This window comes from Delphinus delphis, chromosome 2 (assembly GCF_949987515.2).
Source record: "Delphinus delphis chromosome 2, mDelDel1.2, whole genome shotgun sequence".
NCBI classification, from domain to species: Eukaryota; Metazoa; Chordata; class Mammalia; order Artiodactyla; family Delphinidae; genus Delphinus; species Delphinus delphis.
In genome coordinates, this window is record NC_082684.1 from 61,318,876 (window position 1) to 61,336,136 (window position 17,261).

General features: G+C 38.4%; 1 protein-coding gene across 1 annotated transcript in view; it reads right to left on the bottom strand.

Moving 5' to 3' along the window:
* The window catches only part of TTC6 (tetratricopeptide repeat domain 6), a 210,017-nt gene that overhangs the window by 32,090 nt on the left and 160,666 nt on the right, over nucleotides 1-17,261 (bottom strand). The window contains exons 16-20 of the mRNA XM_060004656.1: nucleotides 14,552-14,672; nucleotides 12,981-13,131; nucleotides 10,247-10,329; nucleotides 9,260-9,336; nucleotides 1,742-1,902 (exon numbers count right to left, since the gene is read on the bottom strand). Of these exons, the coding sequence (XP_059860639.1) occupies nucleotides 1,742-1,902; nucleotides 9,260-9,336; nucleotides 10,247-10,329; nucleotides 12,981-13,131; nucleotides 14,552-14,672 (593 nt within the window). The remainder of the gene's footprint in view (nucleotides 1-1,741; nucleotides 1,903-9,259; nucleotides 9,337-10,246; nucleotides 10,330-12,980; nucleotides 13,132-14,551; nucleotides 14,673-17,261) is intronic.

Consider the following 17,261-nt stretch of genomic DNA (forward strand, 5'->3'; position numbering starts at 1 on the left):
CTCCTCAAGCTGTGCCCTTGACCCCAACTCCTTCTGTCCCGCCTTCTGCTTTTGGATCTCTGCCCCTTCATTGCCTCCTGGAGTCCATAAAGTCTTCCATCACATTTAAATTAAAATGAACACATCTTCTCTTCCTCCTCTAGCTGATGTCCCACCTCTCTTTCCTTCACTACTCTAAAAAAGTAGTGGATGCTCTCATAGGGCAAATGTACATTCCGAACACAGTACCATGGCAGCCGTGTGGAGAAAAGCTTGGAAGAGTTCAACACTATTATATAATTCAAACAAAATACAAATATGTTCTGGACTAGGATAATGACCAGAGAAATAGAGAAAGGAAGTGGATTTGAGAGACATTTAGAAAGTAGAACCAAGAGAGCATGACTATTGATTGGGTAGAAGAGGGACCCAATCAAAAGTGACTTCAGGTTTCAGGGAGGTTAAAGTAAATTTAAGATTATTCCAAAGAAGGAATTTGATATCATAAAGGTGTCAATTCTCCCTAAAATAATCTACAGATTCAATACAATTCAATCAAAATTCCAGCAGGGTTTTAAAATCTTGACCAGCTGGAAGAGTAAAGGCCCAAGAATAACCAGGAATTTCCTGGAGAAGAATATGGTGTGGCAACTTGCTCCACCAGATGTCAAGAATTACAATAAAGGAACAGTAGTTAAAACATTGTACTATTAGGCCAGGGATAGAAAAATTGACCAAAGGAATAGAATAGAGAGCCCAAAATCAGATCCACACATACATGAAAGGTTATAATAGGACAGATGTACCACTTCAGATCTTTGGTTTAGGAGAACATTTCAATAAATGATACTGGAACATTTGAGTATCCATATGGGGAAAACTGAAGTTTTATCACTATATCACATTCAAAAATATCAATTTAAGGTAGAGTGAGGTCTTAAATGCAAAAAGCAGAATTTTTAAACTTTTAGAAGAAAATATGGGAAAATATCTTTATGACCTTGGTGTAGGGAGGGAATTTTTAAACAAGAATTTTTTTTAAAGCTGTGACAATAAAACAAAAAAAGATATATTCAACTACATTAAAATTAAGACCCTCTGCTCATCAAAAGACATCATGAAGAAAATTTTAAAACCAGCCACAAATTGCAAGAGGATACATGACACACATGTAACCAACCAAGGACTAATACACAGGACTTATGTTTTTCAATGCCAAAAATCAATATGAACAGGACAAACAAAAATGTGTACAGCAAATTGATAGAACAGGAAGTATAAACATATAAAAAGATACCTCAACCTTTGCTCAAACTGAGAAATGTTAATTAAGACCATAATGAGACATTAGTTTTTATCCACCAAACTGATAAAAATAAAGTAGACAGCACCAGTTATTGTAGAGGATGGAGATCAACAGGAATACTCATACACTACAGGCAGGAGAATAAATTGGTACAACCCTATGGAACAATGTGCCATTTTCTTGAAAGTTAAACATTTACATTCTCTACATACCAACAATGTTAGCAGAAGACATGAAAAAGAATATTACCCTTACTCTTAAGAGGAAAAAAAACAAAAGAAAACAACCCAAATATTAATTAACAGAAGAATCAATAAATAAATGGTATGGTTTAGTTTTGTAAAAAAAAAAAAAAAAAAATATATATATATATATATATATATGTAAGCAGTAATTCCAAGCACAATATAAAAATTACATTAATAGGTTTAGTAAACGTTACTCAAGACTTTTCACCTTGTTCCTCTTGGCCTTCATTTGAGCTTTTGCCAATAGAGCATACATGGTGGCCTCAGGCTTATTCAAAGTGATCCCATCTAAGACCTGAATGGCCTTGTCATGTTTCTCGCAAAATGAATAAATGAGTGCTTGCTGTATAGGACTCAACTCAATGAGACCTAAAGGGAAAGGAAAATTTATCAATAACTTTGCCAAGTATCTAGGACTTAGAATATAATTATTTTAAGACAGTCAAGCAATTCAATAATCTATTTTTACAATATGAATTAATAAATCAATATGATACTAAAATCTACTTACTGTCAACAAACAATAAGACATTCCAACTACAAATGAACAAACAAAAAATAACAGCATAAGCCTGGTATTTCCTATAATAATCTCTCTCACAAAATTCACTAGGCTATGAAGTATTTTACAAATTGGTTACATACATGTGAAACTGAAGTTTTAGTTTCAAAATCTAACTTTGACTTTCAAGTGAACCCTTCATGCTACCTATACAGAGCTACTGAAAATAGTATAAAAAATTTAAAGAAGTATTTCTTTTTAAATTAAGACAATATTAGGGAAGATGGCGGAAGAGTAAGACGCGGAGATCACCTTCCTCTCCACAGATACACCATAAATACATCTACGCGTGGAACAACTCCTACGGAGCACCTACTGAACGCTGGCAGAAGACCTCAGACCTCCCAAAAGGCAAGGAACCCCCCACGTACCTGGTTAGGGCAAAAGAAAAAACTAAACAGAGACAAAAGGATAGGGACGGGTCCTGCACCAGCGGAAGAGAGCTGTGAAGGAGGAAAAGTGTCCACACACTAGGAAGCCCCTTCGCGGGTGGAGACTTCGGGAGGCGGAGTGGGGGAGCTTGGGAGCCGCGGAGGAGAGCACAGCAACAGGGGTGCGGAGGGCAAAGCGGACAGATTCCAGCGCAGAGGATCGGGCCGACCGGCACTCACCAGCCGAGAGGCTTGTCTGCTCGCCCGCCGGGGCGGGCGGGACTGGGAGCTGAGGCTCCGGCTTTTGTCGGAGCGCCTGGAGAGGACTGGGGTTGGCGGCGTGAACACAGCCTGCAGGGCGTTGGTGCGCCGCGGCTGGCTGGGAGAGAGTCCGGGGAGGGGTCTGGACCTGCCGAAGAGGCAAGAGACTTTTACGTCCCTCTTTGTTTCCTGGTGCACGAGGAGCGGGGATTAAGAACGCTGCTTGAGAGAGCTCCAGGGACGGGCGCGAGCCGCGGCTAAGAGTGCGGAGCCCAGAGACGGACATGGGACGCTAAGGCCGCTGCTGCCGCCGCCAGGAGGCCTGTGTGCGAACACAGGTCACTAGCCACACGCCCTTCCAGGGAGCCTGTGCAGCCCGCCACCACCAGGGTCCCGGGATCCAGGGACGGCTCCCCGGGAGAGCGCACGGCGCGCCTCAGGCTGCAGCGTCACGCCGGCCTCTGCCGCTGCAGGCCCGCCCCGCACTCCGTGACCCTCCCTACCCCCCGGCCTGGGTGAGCCAGAGCCTCCGAATCAGCGGCTCCTTTAACCCCGTCCTGTCTGAGCAAAGAACAGACGCCCTCCGGCGACCTACACGCACAGGCGGGGCCAAATCCAAAGCTGAGCCCCTGGGAACTGTGAGGACAAAGAAGAGAAAGGGAAATCTCTCCCAGCAGCCTCAGAAGCAGCGGATTAAAGCTCTACAATCAACTTGATATACCCTGCATCTGTGGAATACCTGAATAGACAACGAATCATCCCAAATTAAGGAGCCCTGTGGATGAAAGGCTCTTGGTGCTGCAGCCAGGAGTCAGTGCTGTGCCTCTGAGGTGGGAGAGCCAACTTCAGGACACTGGTCCACAAGAGGCCTCCCAGCTGCACATAATATCAAACAGCAAAAATCTCCGAGAGATCTCCATCTCAACGCCAGCCAGCACCCAGCTTCACTCAACGACCAGCAAGCTACAGTGCTGGACATCCTATGCCAAACAACTAGCAAGACAGGAACACAACCCCACCCATTAGCAGAGAGACTGCCCAAAATCATAATAAGTCTACAGACACCCCAAAACACACCACCAGACGTGGACCTGCCCACCAGAAAGACAAGATCCAGCCTCATACACCAGAACACAGGCACTAGTACCCTCCACCAGGAAGCCTACACAACCCACTGAACCAACCTTAGCCACTGGGGACAGACACAAAAAACAACAGGAACTACGAACCTTCAGCCTGCAAAAAAAAAAAAGGAGACCCCAAACACAGTAAGATAAGCAAAATGAAAAGACAGAAAAACACACAGCAGATGAAGGAGCAAGATAAAAACCCACCAGACCTAACAAATGAAGAGGAAATAGGCAGTCTACCTGAAAAAGAATTCAGAATAATGATAGTAAGGTTGATCCGAAATCTTGGAGATAGAATGGACAATAGAATGGACAAATTGCAAGAATCAGTTAACAAGGACCTAGAAGAACTAAAGATGAAACAAGCAACGATGAACAACACAATAAATGAAATTAAAAGTACTCTAGATGGGATCAATAGCAGAATAACTGAGGCAGAAGAACGGATAAGTGACCTGGAAGATAAAATAGTGGAAATAACTACTGCAGAGCAGAATAAAGAAAAAAGAATGAAAAGAACTGAGGACAGTCTCAGAGACCTCTGGGACAACATTAAACGCACCAACATTCGAATTATAGGGGTTCCAGAAGAAGAAGAGAAAAAGAAAGGGACTGAGAAAATATTTGAAGAGATTATAGTTGAAAACTTCCCTAATATGGGAAAGGAAATAGTTAATCAAGTCCAGGAAGCACAGAGAGTCCCATACAGGATAAATCCAAGGAGAAATACGCCAAGACACATATTAATCAAACTGTCAAAAATTAAATACAAAGAAAACATATTAAAAGCAGCAAAGGAAAAACAACAAATAACACACAAGGGGATCCCCATAAGGTTAACAGCTGATCTTTCAGCAGAAACTCTGCAAGCCAGAAGGGAGTGGCAGGACATATTGAAAGTGTTGAAGGAGAAAAACCTGCAACCAAGATTACTCTACCCAGCAAGGATCTCATTCAGATTTGATGGAGAAATTAAAACCTTTACAGACAAGCAAAAGCTGAGAGAGTTCAGCACCACCAAACCAGCTCTACAACAACTGCTAAAGGAACTTCTCTAGGCAAGAAACACAAAAGAAGGAAAGGACCTACAATAAAGAACCCAAAACAATTAAGAAAATGGGAATAGGAACACACATATCGATAATTACCTTAAATGTAAATGGACTAAATGCTCCCACCAAAAGACACAGATTGGCTGAATGGATACAAAAACAAGACCCATATATTTGCTGTCTACAAGAGACCCACTTCAGACCTAGAGACACATACAGACTGAAAGTAAGGGGATGGAAAAAGGTATTTCATGCAAATGGAAACCAAAAGAAAGCTGGAGTAGCAATTCTCATATCAGACAAAATAGACTTTAAAACAAAGACTATTAGAAGAGACAAAGAAGGACACTACATAATGATCAAGGGATCGATCCAAGAGGAAGATATAACAATTGTAAATATTTATGCACCCAACATAGGTGCACCTCAATACATAAGGCAAATACTGACAACCATAAAAGGGGACATCGACAGTAACACATTCATAGTAGGGGACTTTAACACCCCACTTTCACCAATGGACAGATCATCCAAAATGAAAATAAATAAGGAAACACAAGCTTTAAATGATACATTAAACGAGATGGAGTTAATTGATATTTATAGGACATTCCATCCAAAAACAACAGAATACACATTTTTCTCAAGTGCTCATGCAACATTCTCCAGGATAGATCATATCTTGGGTCACAAATCAAGCCTTGGTAAATTTAAGAAAATTGAAATTGTATCAAGTATCTTTTCTGACCACAACGCCATGAGACTAGATATCAATTACAGTAAAAGATCTGTAAAAACTACAAACACATGGAGGCTAAACAATACACTACTTAATAATGAAGTGATCACTGAAGAAATCAAAGAGGATATCAAAAAATACCTAGAAACAAATGACAATGGAGACACAACGACCCAAAACCTGTGGGATGCAGCAAAAGCAGTTCTAAGGGGGAAGTTTATAGCAATACAAGCCCACCTTAAGAAGAAGGAAACATCTGGAATAAACAACCTAACCTTGCACCTCAAGCAATTAGAGAAAGAAGAACAAAAAAACCCCAAAGCTAGCAGAAGGAAAGAAATCATAAAAATCAGATCAGAAATAAATGAAAAAGAAATGAAGGAAACAATAGCAAAGATCAATAAAACTAAAAGCTGGTTCTTTGAGAAGATAAACAAAATAGATAAACCACTAGCCAGACTCATCAAGAAAAAAAGGGAGAAGACTCAAATCAATAGAATTAGAAATGAAAAAGGAGAGGTAACAACTGACACTGCAGAAATAAAAGAGATCATGAGAGATTACTACAAGCAACTCTATGCCAATAAAATGGACAATCTGGAAGAAATGGACAAATTCTTAGAAATGCACAACCTGCCAAGACTGAATCAGGAAGAAATAGAAAATATGAACAGACCAATCACAAGCACTGAAATTGAAACTGTGATTAAAAATCTTCCAACAAACAAAAGCCCAGGACCAGATGGCTTCACAGGCGAATTCTATCAAACATTTAGAGAAGAGCTAACACCTATCCTTCTCAAACTCTTCCAAAATATAGCAGAGGGAGGAACACTCCCAAACTCCTTCTACGAGGCCACCATCACCTTGATACCAAAAGCAGACAAGGATGTCACAAAGAAAGAAAACTACAGGCCAATATCACTGATGAACATAGATGAAAAAATCCTCAACAAAATACTAGCAAACAGAATCCAACAGCACATTAAAAGGATCATACACCATGATCAAGTGGGGTTTATTCCAGGAATGCAGGGATTCTTCAATATATGCAAATCAATCAATGTGATAAACCATATTAACAAATTGAAGGAGAAAAACCATATGATCATCTCAATAGATGCAGAGAAAGCTTTTGACAAAATTCAACACCCATTTATGATAAAAACCCTGCAGAAAGTAGGCATAGAGGGAACTTTCCTCAACATAATAAAGGCCATATATGACAAGCCCACAGCAAACATCATCCTCAATGGTGAAAAACTGAAAGCATTTCCACTAAGATCAGGAACAAGACAAGGTTGCCCACTCTCACCACTCTTATTCAACATAGTTTTGGAAGTTTTAGCCACAGCAATCAGAGAAGAAAAGGAAATAAAAGGAATCCAAATCGGAAAAGAAGAAGTAAAGCTGTCACTGTTTGCAGATGACATGATCCTATACATAGAGAACCCTAAAGATGCTACCAGAAAACTACTAGAGCTAATCAATGAATTTGGTAAAGTGGCAGGATACAAAATTAATGCACAGAAATCTCTGGCATTCCTATATACTAATGATGAAAAATCTGAAAGTGAAATCAAGAAAACACTCCCATTTACCATTGCAACAAAAAGAATAAAATATCTAGGAATAAACCTACCTAAGGAGACAAAAGATCTGTATGCAGAAAATTATAAGACACTGATGAAAGAAATTAAAGATGATACAAATAGATGGAGAGATATACCATGTTCTTGGATTGGAAGAATCAACATTGTGAAAATGACTCTACTACCAAAAGCAATCTATAGATTCAATGCAATCCCTATCAAACTACCACTGGCATTTTTCACAGAACTAGAACAAAAAATTTTGCAATTTGTATGGAAACACAAAAGACCCCGAATAGCCAAAGCAATCTTGAGAACGAAAGAAGGAACTGGAGGAATCAGGCTCCCAGACTTCAGACTATACTACAAAGCTACAGTTATCAAGACGGTATGGTACTGGCACAAAAACAGAAAGATAGATCAATGGAACAGGATAGAAAGCCCAGAGATAAACCCACGCACATATGGTCACCTTATCTTTGATAAAGGAGGCAGAAATGTACAGTGGAGAAAGGACAGCCTATTCAATAAGTGGTGCTGGGAAAACTAGACAGCTACATGTAAAAGTATGAAATTAGATCACTCCCTAACACCGTACACAAAAATAAGCTCAAAATGGATTAAAGACCTAAATGTAAGGCCAGAAACTATCAAACTCTTAGAGGAAAACATAGGCAGAACACTCTATGACATAAATCACAGCAAGGTCCTTTTTGACCCACCTCCTAGAGAAATGAAAATAAAAACAAGAGTAAACAAATGGGACCTAATGAAACTTAAAAGCTTTTGCGCAGCAAAGGAAACCATAAAGAAGACCAAAAGACAACCCTCAGAATGGGAGAAAATATTTGCAAATGAAGCAACTGACAAAGGATTGATCTCCAAAATTTATAAGCAGCTCATGCAGCTTAATAACAAAAAAACAAACAACCCAATCCAAATATGGGCAGAAGACCTACATAGACATTTCTCCAAAGAAGATATACAGAGTGCCAACAAACACATGAAAGAATGCTCAATATCACTAATCATGAGAGAAATGCAAATCAAAACTACAATGAGATATCATCTCACACCAGTCAGAATGGCCATCATCAACAAATCTAGAAACAATAAATGCTGGAGAGGGTGTGGAGAAAAGGGAACCCTCTTACACTGTTGGTGGGAATGTAAATTGATACAGCCACTGTGGAGAACAGTATGGAGGTTCCTTAAAAAGCTACAAATAGAACTACCATATGACCCAGCAATCCCACTACTGGGCATATACCCTGAGAAAACCATAATTCAAAAAGAGTCATGTACCAAAATGTTCATTGCAGCTCTATTTACAATAGCCCAGAGATGGAAACAACCTAAGTGTCCATCATCGGATGAATGGATAAAGAAGATGTGGCACATATATACAATGGAATATTACTCAGCCATAAAAAGAGACGAAATTGAGCTATTTGTAATGAGGTGGATAGACCTAGAGTCTGTCATACAGAGTGAAGTAAGTCAGAAAGAGAGAGACAAATACCGTATGCTAACACATATATATGGAATCTAAGAAAAAAAAATGTCATGAAAAACCTAGGGGTGAAACAGGAATAAAGACACAGACTTACTAGAGAATGGACTTGAGGCTATGGGGAGGGGGAAGGGTAAACGGTGACAAAGCGATAAAGAGGCATGGACATATATACACTACCAAACGTAAGGTAGATAGCTAGTGGGAAGCAGCCGCATAGCACAGGGAGATCAGCTCGGTGCTTTGTGACCGCCTGGAGGGGTGGGATAGGGAGGGTGGGAGGGAGGGAGACGCAAGCGGGAAGAGATATGGGAACATATGTATATATATAACTGATTCATTTTGTTGTGAAGCTGAAACTAACATACCATTGTAAAGCAATTATACTCCAATAAAGATGTTAAAAAAAATAAAATAAAAATAAACTACATGAGTAAAAAAATAAATAAATAAAAATAAAAAAATAAATTAAGACAATATTATAATTTTACATTGATTATATTTACCTTTGGTCATTTCTGCTACTTGGTAAATAGTGAACTTTGCAAGACCATAGCACTTCATCCTAAGAAGATATTGTCCTCTGGAAGAAATAACAGCTTTTTAATTCTAAGCAGTTAAAAATAATTTTTCTAAAATAAAGTTTTTTATACTCAGTTACTTAAAATTTTAAATTATAATACATTTATTCATACTTATTATAATACATTTGAAATTATAAATATTTTATGTAAGTCTAAATAGGCCAATTAGCGTGGAGATGTGAGAAGAAAACAATTTAGTAAATGTGAAGCTGAAAGAAAAATAGTCAGATCTTTTTGTAATTATCAGCATTTGAAAAGTTATACTCTGTTGCTGAGAAATTTTAAAAGCTAAACACAGTTTAAGGGGCATACAAATGGAGAAGTATTTACATAAATTGTTAAAATGTGGTTCAAGAGTTAAAAGATGAAGCAAGACCTTATCAGAAAGCATTGTTCCAGTCCATTTTCCCATTTTCTGTAAATCCATTTCCCATGTTAGTAATTATAATATATTTTTGGTAGTGATAACTCATAATTTGCAATGGGTCCTTTTATAGCAAGCTCTACTGCATTTGAAATACAATTCAATGTATGTTTTTTTTCACTGAATTATCTGAGGTTTATACTTGGTACCTCTGGGTACACAATCAAAATATATTACCTTACTTTCATGAGATCTGTGATAACTATCTAACCAGTAATCTAGAGAGGCCTCAAAGAACTTAAACACAGACAGTTGTGTTTTGATGCAAGGACAGAACAAAGGGAAAGATCTGTTATCTTATATTATGAATTATCTTAAAGTTTAACAAAAACAACTATATCTGACTTGCTGATTTGGAGATGGCCATTTCTGGGAGATTAAATGTAAAACAAGGAGGCTGGAAGGATCAAGAAAGAACTAAGGATTCCAACAGCTAGCTCAGATACTAAGTTATCCCAAGAAGAATTCTATTTCTATACACATACCTTATTATATATAATTGGATTCCATCTGGCTGAAGGTGGATAGCACGAGATAACTCTCTTACTGCCTTTTTCAATTTGTGCAACTGTTGAGTGATAAATAGAAACTTAGCTCATAATAATACTGCTTCCTTTCTGATAGTTATTCCCTCCCACCCTTCAATACAGAAATTTTGCAGGAATCTCTCCTAATACATGTGTTTCTTAAGAATCATCAAAGCAAGTGGGATACAGAGAAGTTAAAAAAAAATTTATGAAGCAAAGTCTTTTTTTTTAATTATCTTTAAATTTAAAGAATGATTACACAGATCCACAAATATATAGTTTTAAATAAATATGATTATATCATATATTCTAGTTTTTCTTTTTTGTTTAGCTTTCCAGTTTTCTCCCTCAACCATAACACCTTTTACACCAAACTTTACTCATGCTAATAAACTAGCTTGCAAAGGAATGTAAAATAAAAAGTAAAAGTCAATTCCACTTAAAATTAAGAGAGGAAAAACAAGCTTGCACTTAATGAGTAAAATGAATGAATAAAACAAAATACAACAATGATGAAAAAGATATCTGTTTAAAATCAATATACAATGAAAAGTAAACAACGATTCTTTCCTTAATACTGGTTACAGAGCATAATCTGAATTTATACAAATTTTTACAAACATTGGGGAAATTACAAAAGGGGGAACTAAACACATCCCAGCAAAATGAACCTGGGACAACCAACGACTCCTCTTACTATGCTGACATGGTGATCAAAACATTTGTGCATAGAAGTAGACAATACCTGTTAAAATGGTGCAAAGTGTTTGGAGGAAATAGTGGGTGGAGTCAAAAGAGGGAATTCAAAAGGAGGGAGTCTGAGATGTTTTTAAGTAAATTTAAGAATTACTGTGGAACTTCAGGCCTGCTGCTTCTCAAGCTAACCCTGATCAGGTTGGTATAATTAATAAACCACCTTGTCATATGCCTGCATTGCTCCACCTGGTTCCAATCATACATAGCTATGCATTGAGGAAACCCTGACTGGGAATGATGGAGGCTCACTCTCTGGTCTTTGCAAGTTTTCCTGGGGCTGGACTTCTCCAGGTAGCATTAGATTGGATTTACCCTGGAGCCTAAACCCACACCGTAGGCATATGTATTCTTCTATATACATACACAGGGTTTGGTTTGTCATTGTTTTATCTACATGGGATCATACTGTATACACTTTAAAGTCTTCTAAATCTTGTTCTAGAATATCTCTTGGAAATCCCTCCAAATCACCTGGCATAATTCTAACTATTCTTTTTATTGACTATATAATACTCTATAGTGTGAATACAACATAATTTATTCAACCATTACTGTGAAGAGGTTTTTGTCTCCTCAGAACAATGAGTCTTTGAATATATGTCCTTACACCTTGATATTATGCTGGTGCTTTGGTTTCTAAATATGCTCGGAGGAAATTCCAACTTCCCCATAAGGCCTCAGATCCATCAACAGGGAGTGAAGCAAAAGGGCCACACACACTCCCCACCCCTTCCCAACAGGGATCAAAAGCAAACCTGCCCTGGGGATAATACCAAAATGGCCCCAGGGTCTTCTGCTTCCATCATCAGGAAGGTAAGGACTTAGTCACACTGCATCCTGAGATGAAGACAATGAGAACAGAGCCCCTAGCAAACTCCCAATGGACATGCAGTGTGAGCAAGAAATGAACCTTTGTTACTTTAAGATGGTGATTTTGAACTTTTATTTGTTGTTGTTTTCCACAGCATAACAGGCTATCCTGACTGAAACCAATGTGAGGAGAGGACTTGTAGGAGATGAGGGCAGAAAGGTAACAAGGAGCCAGTTCACATGAGCTCTTGTAGGCCTTTGGCTTTTGCAAGATTTGGCTTTTATTCTGAGCACAAAGGGAAGCTATTGAAGGGTTCCAGGCAAAGAAGTAACATAATCTGATTTATGTTTTAACGGGATCACTATGCTGCTGTTTTGAAAACCCATCAAAAAGGAATAAAGAACAGAAGCAAAAAGACCAGGAGGCTACTGCAATAACCCTGGCGAGAAATCAGTGTCTTGGACAGGACAGTTAATGATGGAGCAGTAGAAGGGAATATCTGTTTTGAAAGGTAGACACAACAGCTAACAGTCTTTATCTCTGGGAAGTCCAAGTTGGTTGGAGTCAGAGAGAGCTCTTATTATTTACTATATTGTTTGAATTTTACACTAAGGATATATTATTTTTTTAATTTAAATAACTTGTAAATTTTAAAAAAAATTTAAAAGAAAGTGTGAATGATTTGGACCCCATTCTATGCACAGATCTCATTCTATGAACTCACCCATTCACTCACTCCTCATACACACACACACAAAACTGATGGACTCTAAAATGTTAACAGTAGTTATCTCTGGAGAATGAAATAATGGATGTTTTTTAATGTATTCTTATTTGCATACATATATTACATGTGGTAAATATACATTGCTTTTGTAATAAGAAAAAAAACAGGCATTATTTTAAAAAAAAAAGACAAAAATTCACACCTAATCAGGAGAGGATTTTTAAGTGGGTAATTATAGTTAACTATCAATATATCTACCTAATATGTATTGCTTATAAATGCGTTAGGCTCTGTAATTAGCTGAAAAAGAATACGTTGATATATTTGAAATTACATTGAACAAATATTCAAAAAATTGAAACATTTTTAAAAAATCAATGTTCTCAAACCTTAAATACCTTATGATAGGCTTCTGCTCGACAAATATAGCTTTGAATATACATAGGGTCAAGTCTAATAGCCTCAGAAAAATACCGAGTGGCTTCAATGTAGTTATCCAGGTGTAGTAGATATATGAGGCCAATATTTATATAAGGCAAAATAACGGTTCTAAAAAAAATGAGAAAGCAAAATATTCTTAGACATTTTAATTATTCCAGATATTCTCCAATTATAAATGAACCTAATGAAATACATACATCAATTTATACAAGGGTTCTTTCTCTTGGACAGGACAGTTTTCCTAAAGCAAAATAAATTAGTTAAATACTTTCTATTAAAAATTATAAACACCTTTATGAAATCCTTAGTTAGGAATAAACATTTGTAGAGCCTGTCCTAGGAACTGATTTCCTGAAGTCTCCTAGACTCTTAGCAATACTTCACTCTTCCCTGACTTATTCTTGACTTATCTTGGATAACAAGCTTAGTTTTCCTCAACTCAAAAGTTTTTGCCTCAAGCTATGTTATATTCGCCAAGAGAAAGGGTGAGGAACAGTGAGAAAGAGCAATATTCTCGAGGCTTAGGGTTAAAAATCCTCTCCACAGAGGTATTAACCCAGTTGCTTTTCTATATCAAATAAAAGTTGTTTTTCTCTCTTAGAATCAAACAATTTTCAATGTAGAAATAACCTTAGAAATTATTTGTTCCATGCCTCTATTTCAAAATGAGGAAACTACACATTCTGTATCCCAGCTGCACAGAAGCCCTGACCCTTTTGCCGACTGCCCACTTTCTGGCTTTCTGCAACTGAAACTCATTTCTTTCTCTTCCTGACTCAAAAATATCCCAAAGAAAACCACTGTGGCCATTATGGAGCCATGTTCCATGACTTTTCCCAAGTCAAGTTCAAAGTTGACCTTAAATAAGCTAAGTAAGCAGTCTGCCGGTTGGCACAGAACGGGCATGATTTGTTACTCTTTCTGACACCTTCCATTTTAAAGAATACTTCTTTGGAAAGAAGAGGAATTATTTAATTAACTTCTACTTTTTACAGCCTGGCTTTCTGACTAGTGTATGTAACTTTCAGTCTGTTCCTTCCTGAACCTGTGTTCTAATGGTATTTGCTTTTTTTATTTTGCTTTACTAAACAAAATGTAGTCAGAAGTCCTAAATAGAGGATTTCTTCCCACTGAGTCGTATATCGTGCCTAGCAACAAAATAGCAAGCAAATATTTTGCCATTATTTTAAAACTTGATGACAATTTTCCATGAACTTAACTTCAAAAAGTTTTAACCTGGGCATGCCCAAACTGCTCTTAATTACTGGTTGATTTTGCTATCCTTGGATTTAAACTCCTCTCAAACCCATTCAATCTCTAAAGTTTGCAGAAGCATCTGAGGCAAACAGATATTGAGAACAGTTCTTATTTTAGAAGTAAGCTTATTTTCAGAGGTAGTATTCTAATTCTAGGATGGCTTCATAATTGTCTCATTTTTACAAGGTTATTAATGATGAGGGGAGAAAGCTTTTTCTTCCACCTATTTTATATAAAAGTGAAATCAATAAGAATCAAAGGGAAAACATACCTTTCTAGAGAAATAACAGCTTCAAAGTCACAAACTGCCAGCAACCAAAGTTTTAGATCCGTGTAGAGTGTGCCACGATGCAGGAAGCAGCTAAGATTCTCACAGCCGTCATTTATGAGAGCTTAAGAATAAAGGGATATATCGTATTCAGGTTCTGAACAAACATATCCGAGTTACATTTTAGCCTATGCCCCTTCCTACTGTTTATTCTTATTTTTTTTAACATTACATAAAATAAAACATATCTGTCATGAGTGTACTTATTTGGTGAGTAAAACACAGTACTCACATAAAAAAGTGTATTTGTTTATAAGGAACAATGTGACTGTTATGGTTCACAAACTCATTAGAGCTGGGAGAAATCCTGGTATTAATCTATGATAGTCCACTCACTTTACAGACGAAGAGATTAAGGTCCAAAGGGGCCAGGTACAGTGACCATGCAAATCAATGGCAAAGATGGGCCTAGAATCTAACCTCTGATCCCCTGCAGTGGATTGCAGTCAGAAAGGTGCCATTGCCCTTGATGGCTTGTTATTATTTGGAAGGTAGGAAGGCATCATTACTGGCCCAAGAACAGGTTCTGGTACAAACCCAGACTGGGGCAGACAGAAGAGGTCAGGCTTATACACATAAACCAGGAGGGACAGCTCAAAGAGGCTACTCCAATTGCAAGCAGACCTTGGAGTTAACGCAGGCAACTTGACTATGCGTATCCCAAAGAACAGAAGCATGGGGCAAAAATAACCTCCTCTCAGGACTCCAGGCATGTGGCTCTCATCAGTGACCAGTCTAGCAGTCTAGAGGTTATCTCGTGTCTCCTCACTTGCTGATTCCCCCTCAACTTTCAAAAACATGCAGTGAAGTAGATGAGATTTTTACATTTGATCCACATCGCCCAAGCTTCTCAAGCTAAAAAGGGAAAGTTCTGCAAAAAATGAACACACAGCCTGGGGCACAAATATGCACAATACTAGATTTGGGGAAGTATTCCTAGTGTAAGCAGTGATCATACAGATTAAGCAATCACTTGAAGGCCATTTGACTGCTCAGTTCACAGTATGACTGTCTAGCAAGGAGAAAAATAGCTGCAGTTGGTTAGTTGGTTGCTCTAGAAAAATAGAAACATTCTTCTTTTTTTTTTTTTGCGGTACACGGGCCTCTCACTGTTGTGGCCTCTCCCGTTGCGGAGCACAGGCTCCGGACGCGCAGGCTCAGCGGCTGTGGCTCACGGGCCCAGCCGCTCCGCGGCATGTGGGATCTTCCCGAACCGGGGCACGAACCCGTGTCCCCTGCATCGGCAGGCAGGCTCTCAACCACTGCGCCACCAGGGAAGCCCTCTTCTTTTTTTTTAATTTATCTTTTTTTAATTTTTGAATTTAATTTATTTTTTTATACAGCAGGTTCTTATTAGTCATCAGTTTTATACACATCAGTGTATACATGTCAATCCCAATCGCCCAATTCTTCACACCATCACCACCACCACCCCGCCGCTTTCCCCCCCTTGGTGTCCATATGAGAAACACTCTTCTTGAGGAAACAAAAATATTAGAATTACTTATCCTCTCTGTGCTTCGGTTTTCTCATCAGTAAAATGGGGATGATAATAGTACCTACCTCATAGCATTATTCTGAAGAGTAATTGAGACTCTCCATATATAGCATTCAGAATAGTGCTTGGCAAGTAGTGAAACGCCTAATGAATGTAAGATATTATTATTAGCTTAGAAAAATATATTGAGGGTCCTTTTTGATTGTGAAAGATAAAACTCCTTAGGCTATTCTATAGGAAAAGACTGAGGCTAAAATAAAGCTGGTCTGCTCTGAATAATTAAATAACAAGGATCTGTATTATTGTGATAGCCTAGAAAAGAGCAGGTGAAAAGCCCAAAACTTGGAGAAGAGGGAAATACGAGAAAGCAGCTCTTAGGAAGACCAGGAAGAAAGGGGTTTCGCCAGATGGCAGATGGACAGGGCTGACAGAGACCAATAAAAGATAAACTTACAGAAATAAGGGTGTTTAACCTTCAAATTTAAATTATCTGTGCTAACTTTATCCTCTGAACCCTAAAACATTTAGTAACAGATGGTAGCCGTAAGCAGTGAACGGGTGAACAAAAATGGAGACTCAATCAGACAGCAGAAATTAGGTACAAAGATTCCAAGAGAATTGAACAGGAATCCTCAGTTCTCTCTTCTAGGAATCCTTGGAAATAGAAGGGAGGGCACTAGACTCCTCTCAGCACATAGGATGGGCTTTGAGTTATTTTATTTGAATATTCATGGGAAGGGTGACCTCAGAAGGCAAATGGATTTAGAGATATCAAGAAACAATCATCTTTTGGAGTTCCCTGGTGGTCTAGCGGTTAGGATTCGGCACTTTCACTGTTATGGCCCGGGGTTCAATCCCTGGTCAGGGAACTGAAATCCCGCAAGATGCAAAGCACTGCCAAAGGAAAAAAAAGGAGAAACAATCATCTTAGATTGCCTCCCCTGAGGAGCTATGTATTCTCTTCCTAAGAGTCTAGTGGTCTCCTTAATCTCTAGATTCTGCCTCATCTAGGACGTTGGGATTCTAGCACTTTGCACCCAGGTGAACACAGCCATGTTTGGAGTGTTGGACTCTGGCTAGAATTTGCCAGTCAGGATGGGCTAATTTATTCAGCTGGACACTGTTTACTGAGCACTTATTCTATGCCCAAAATTG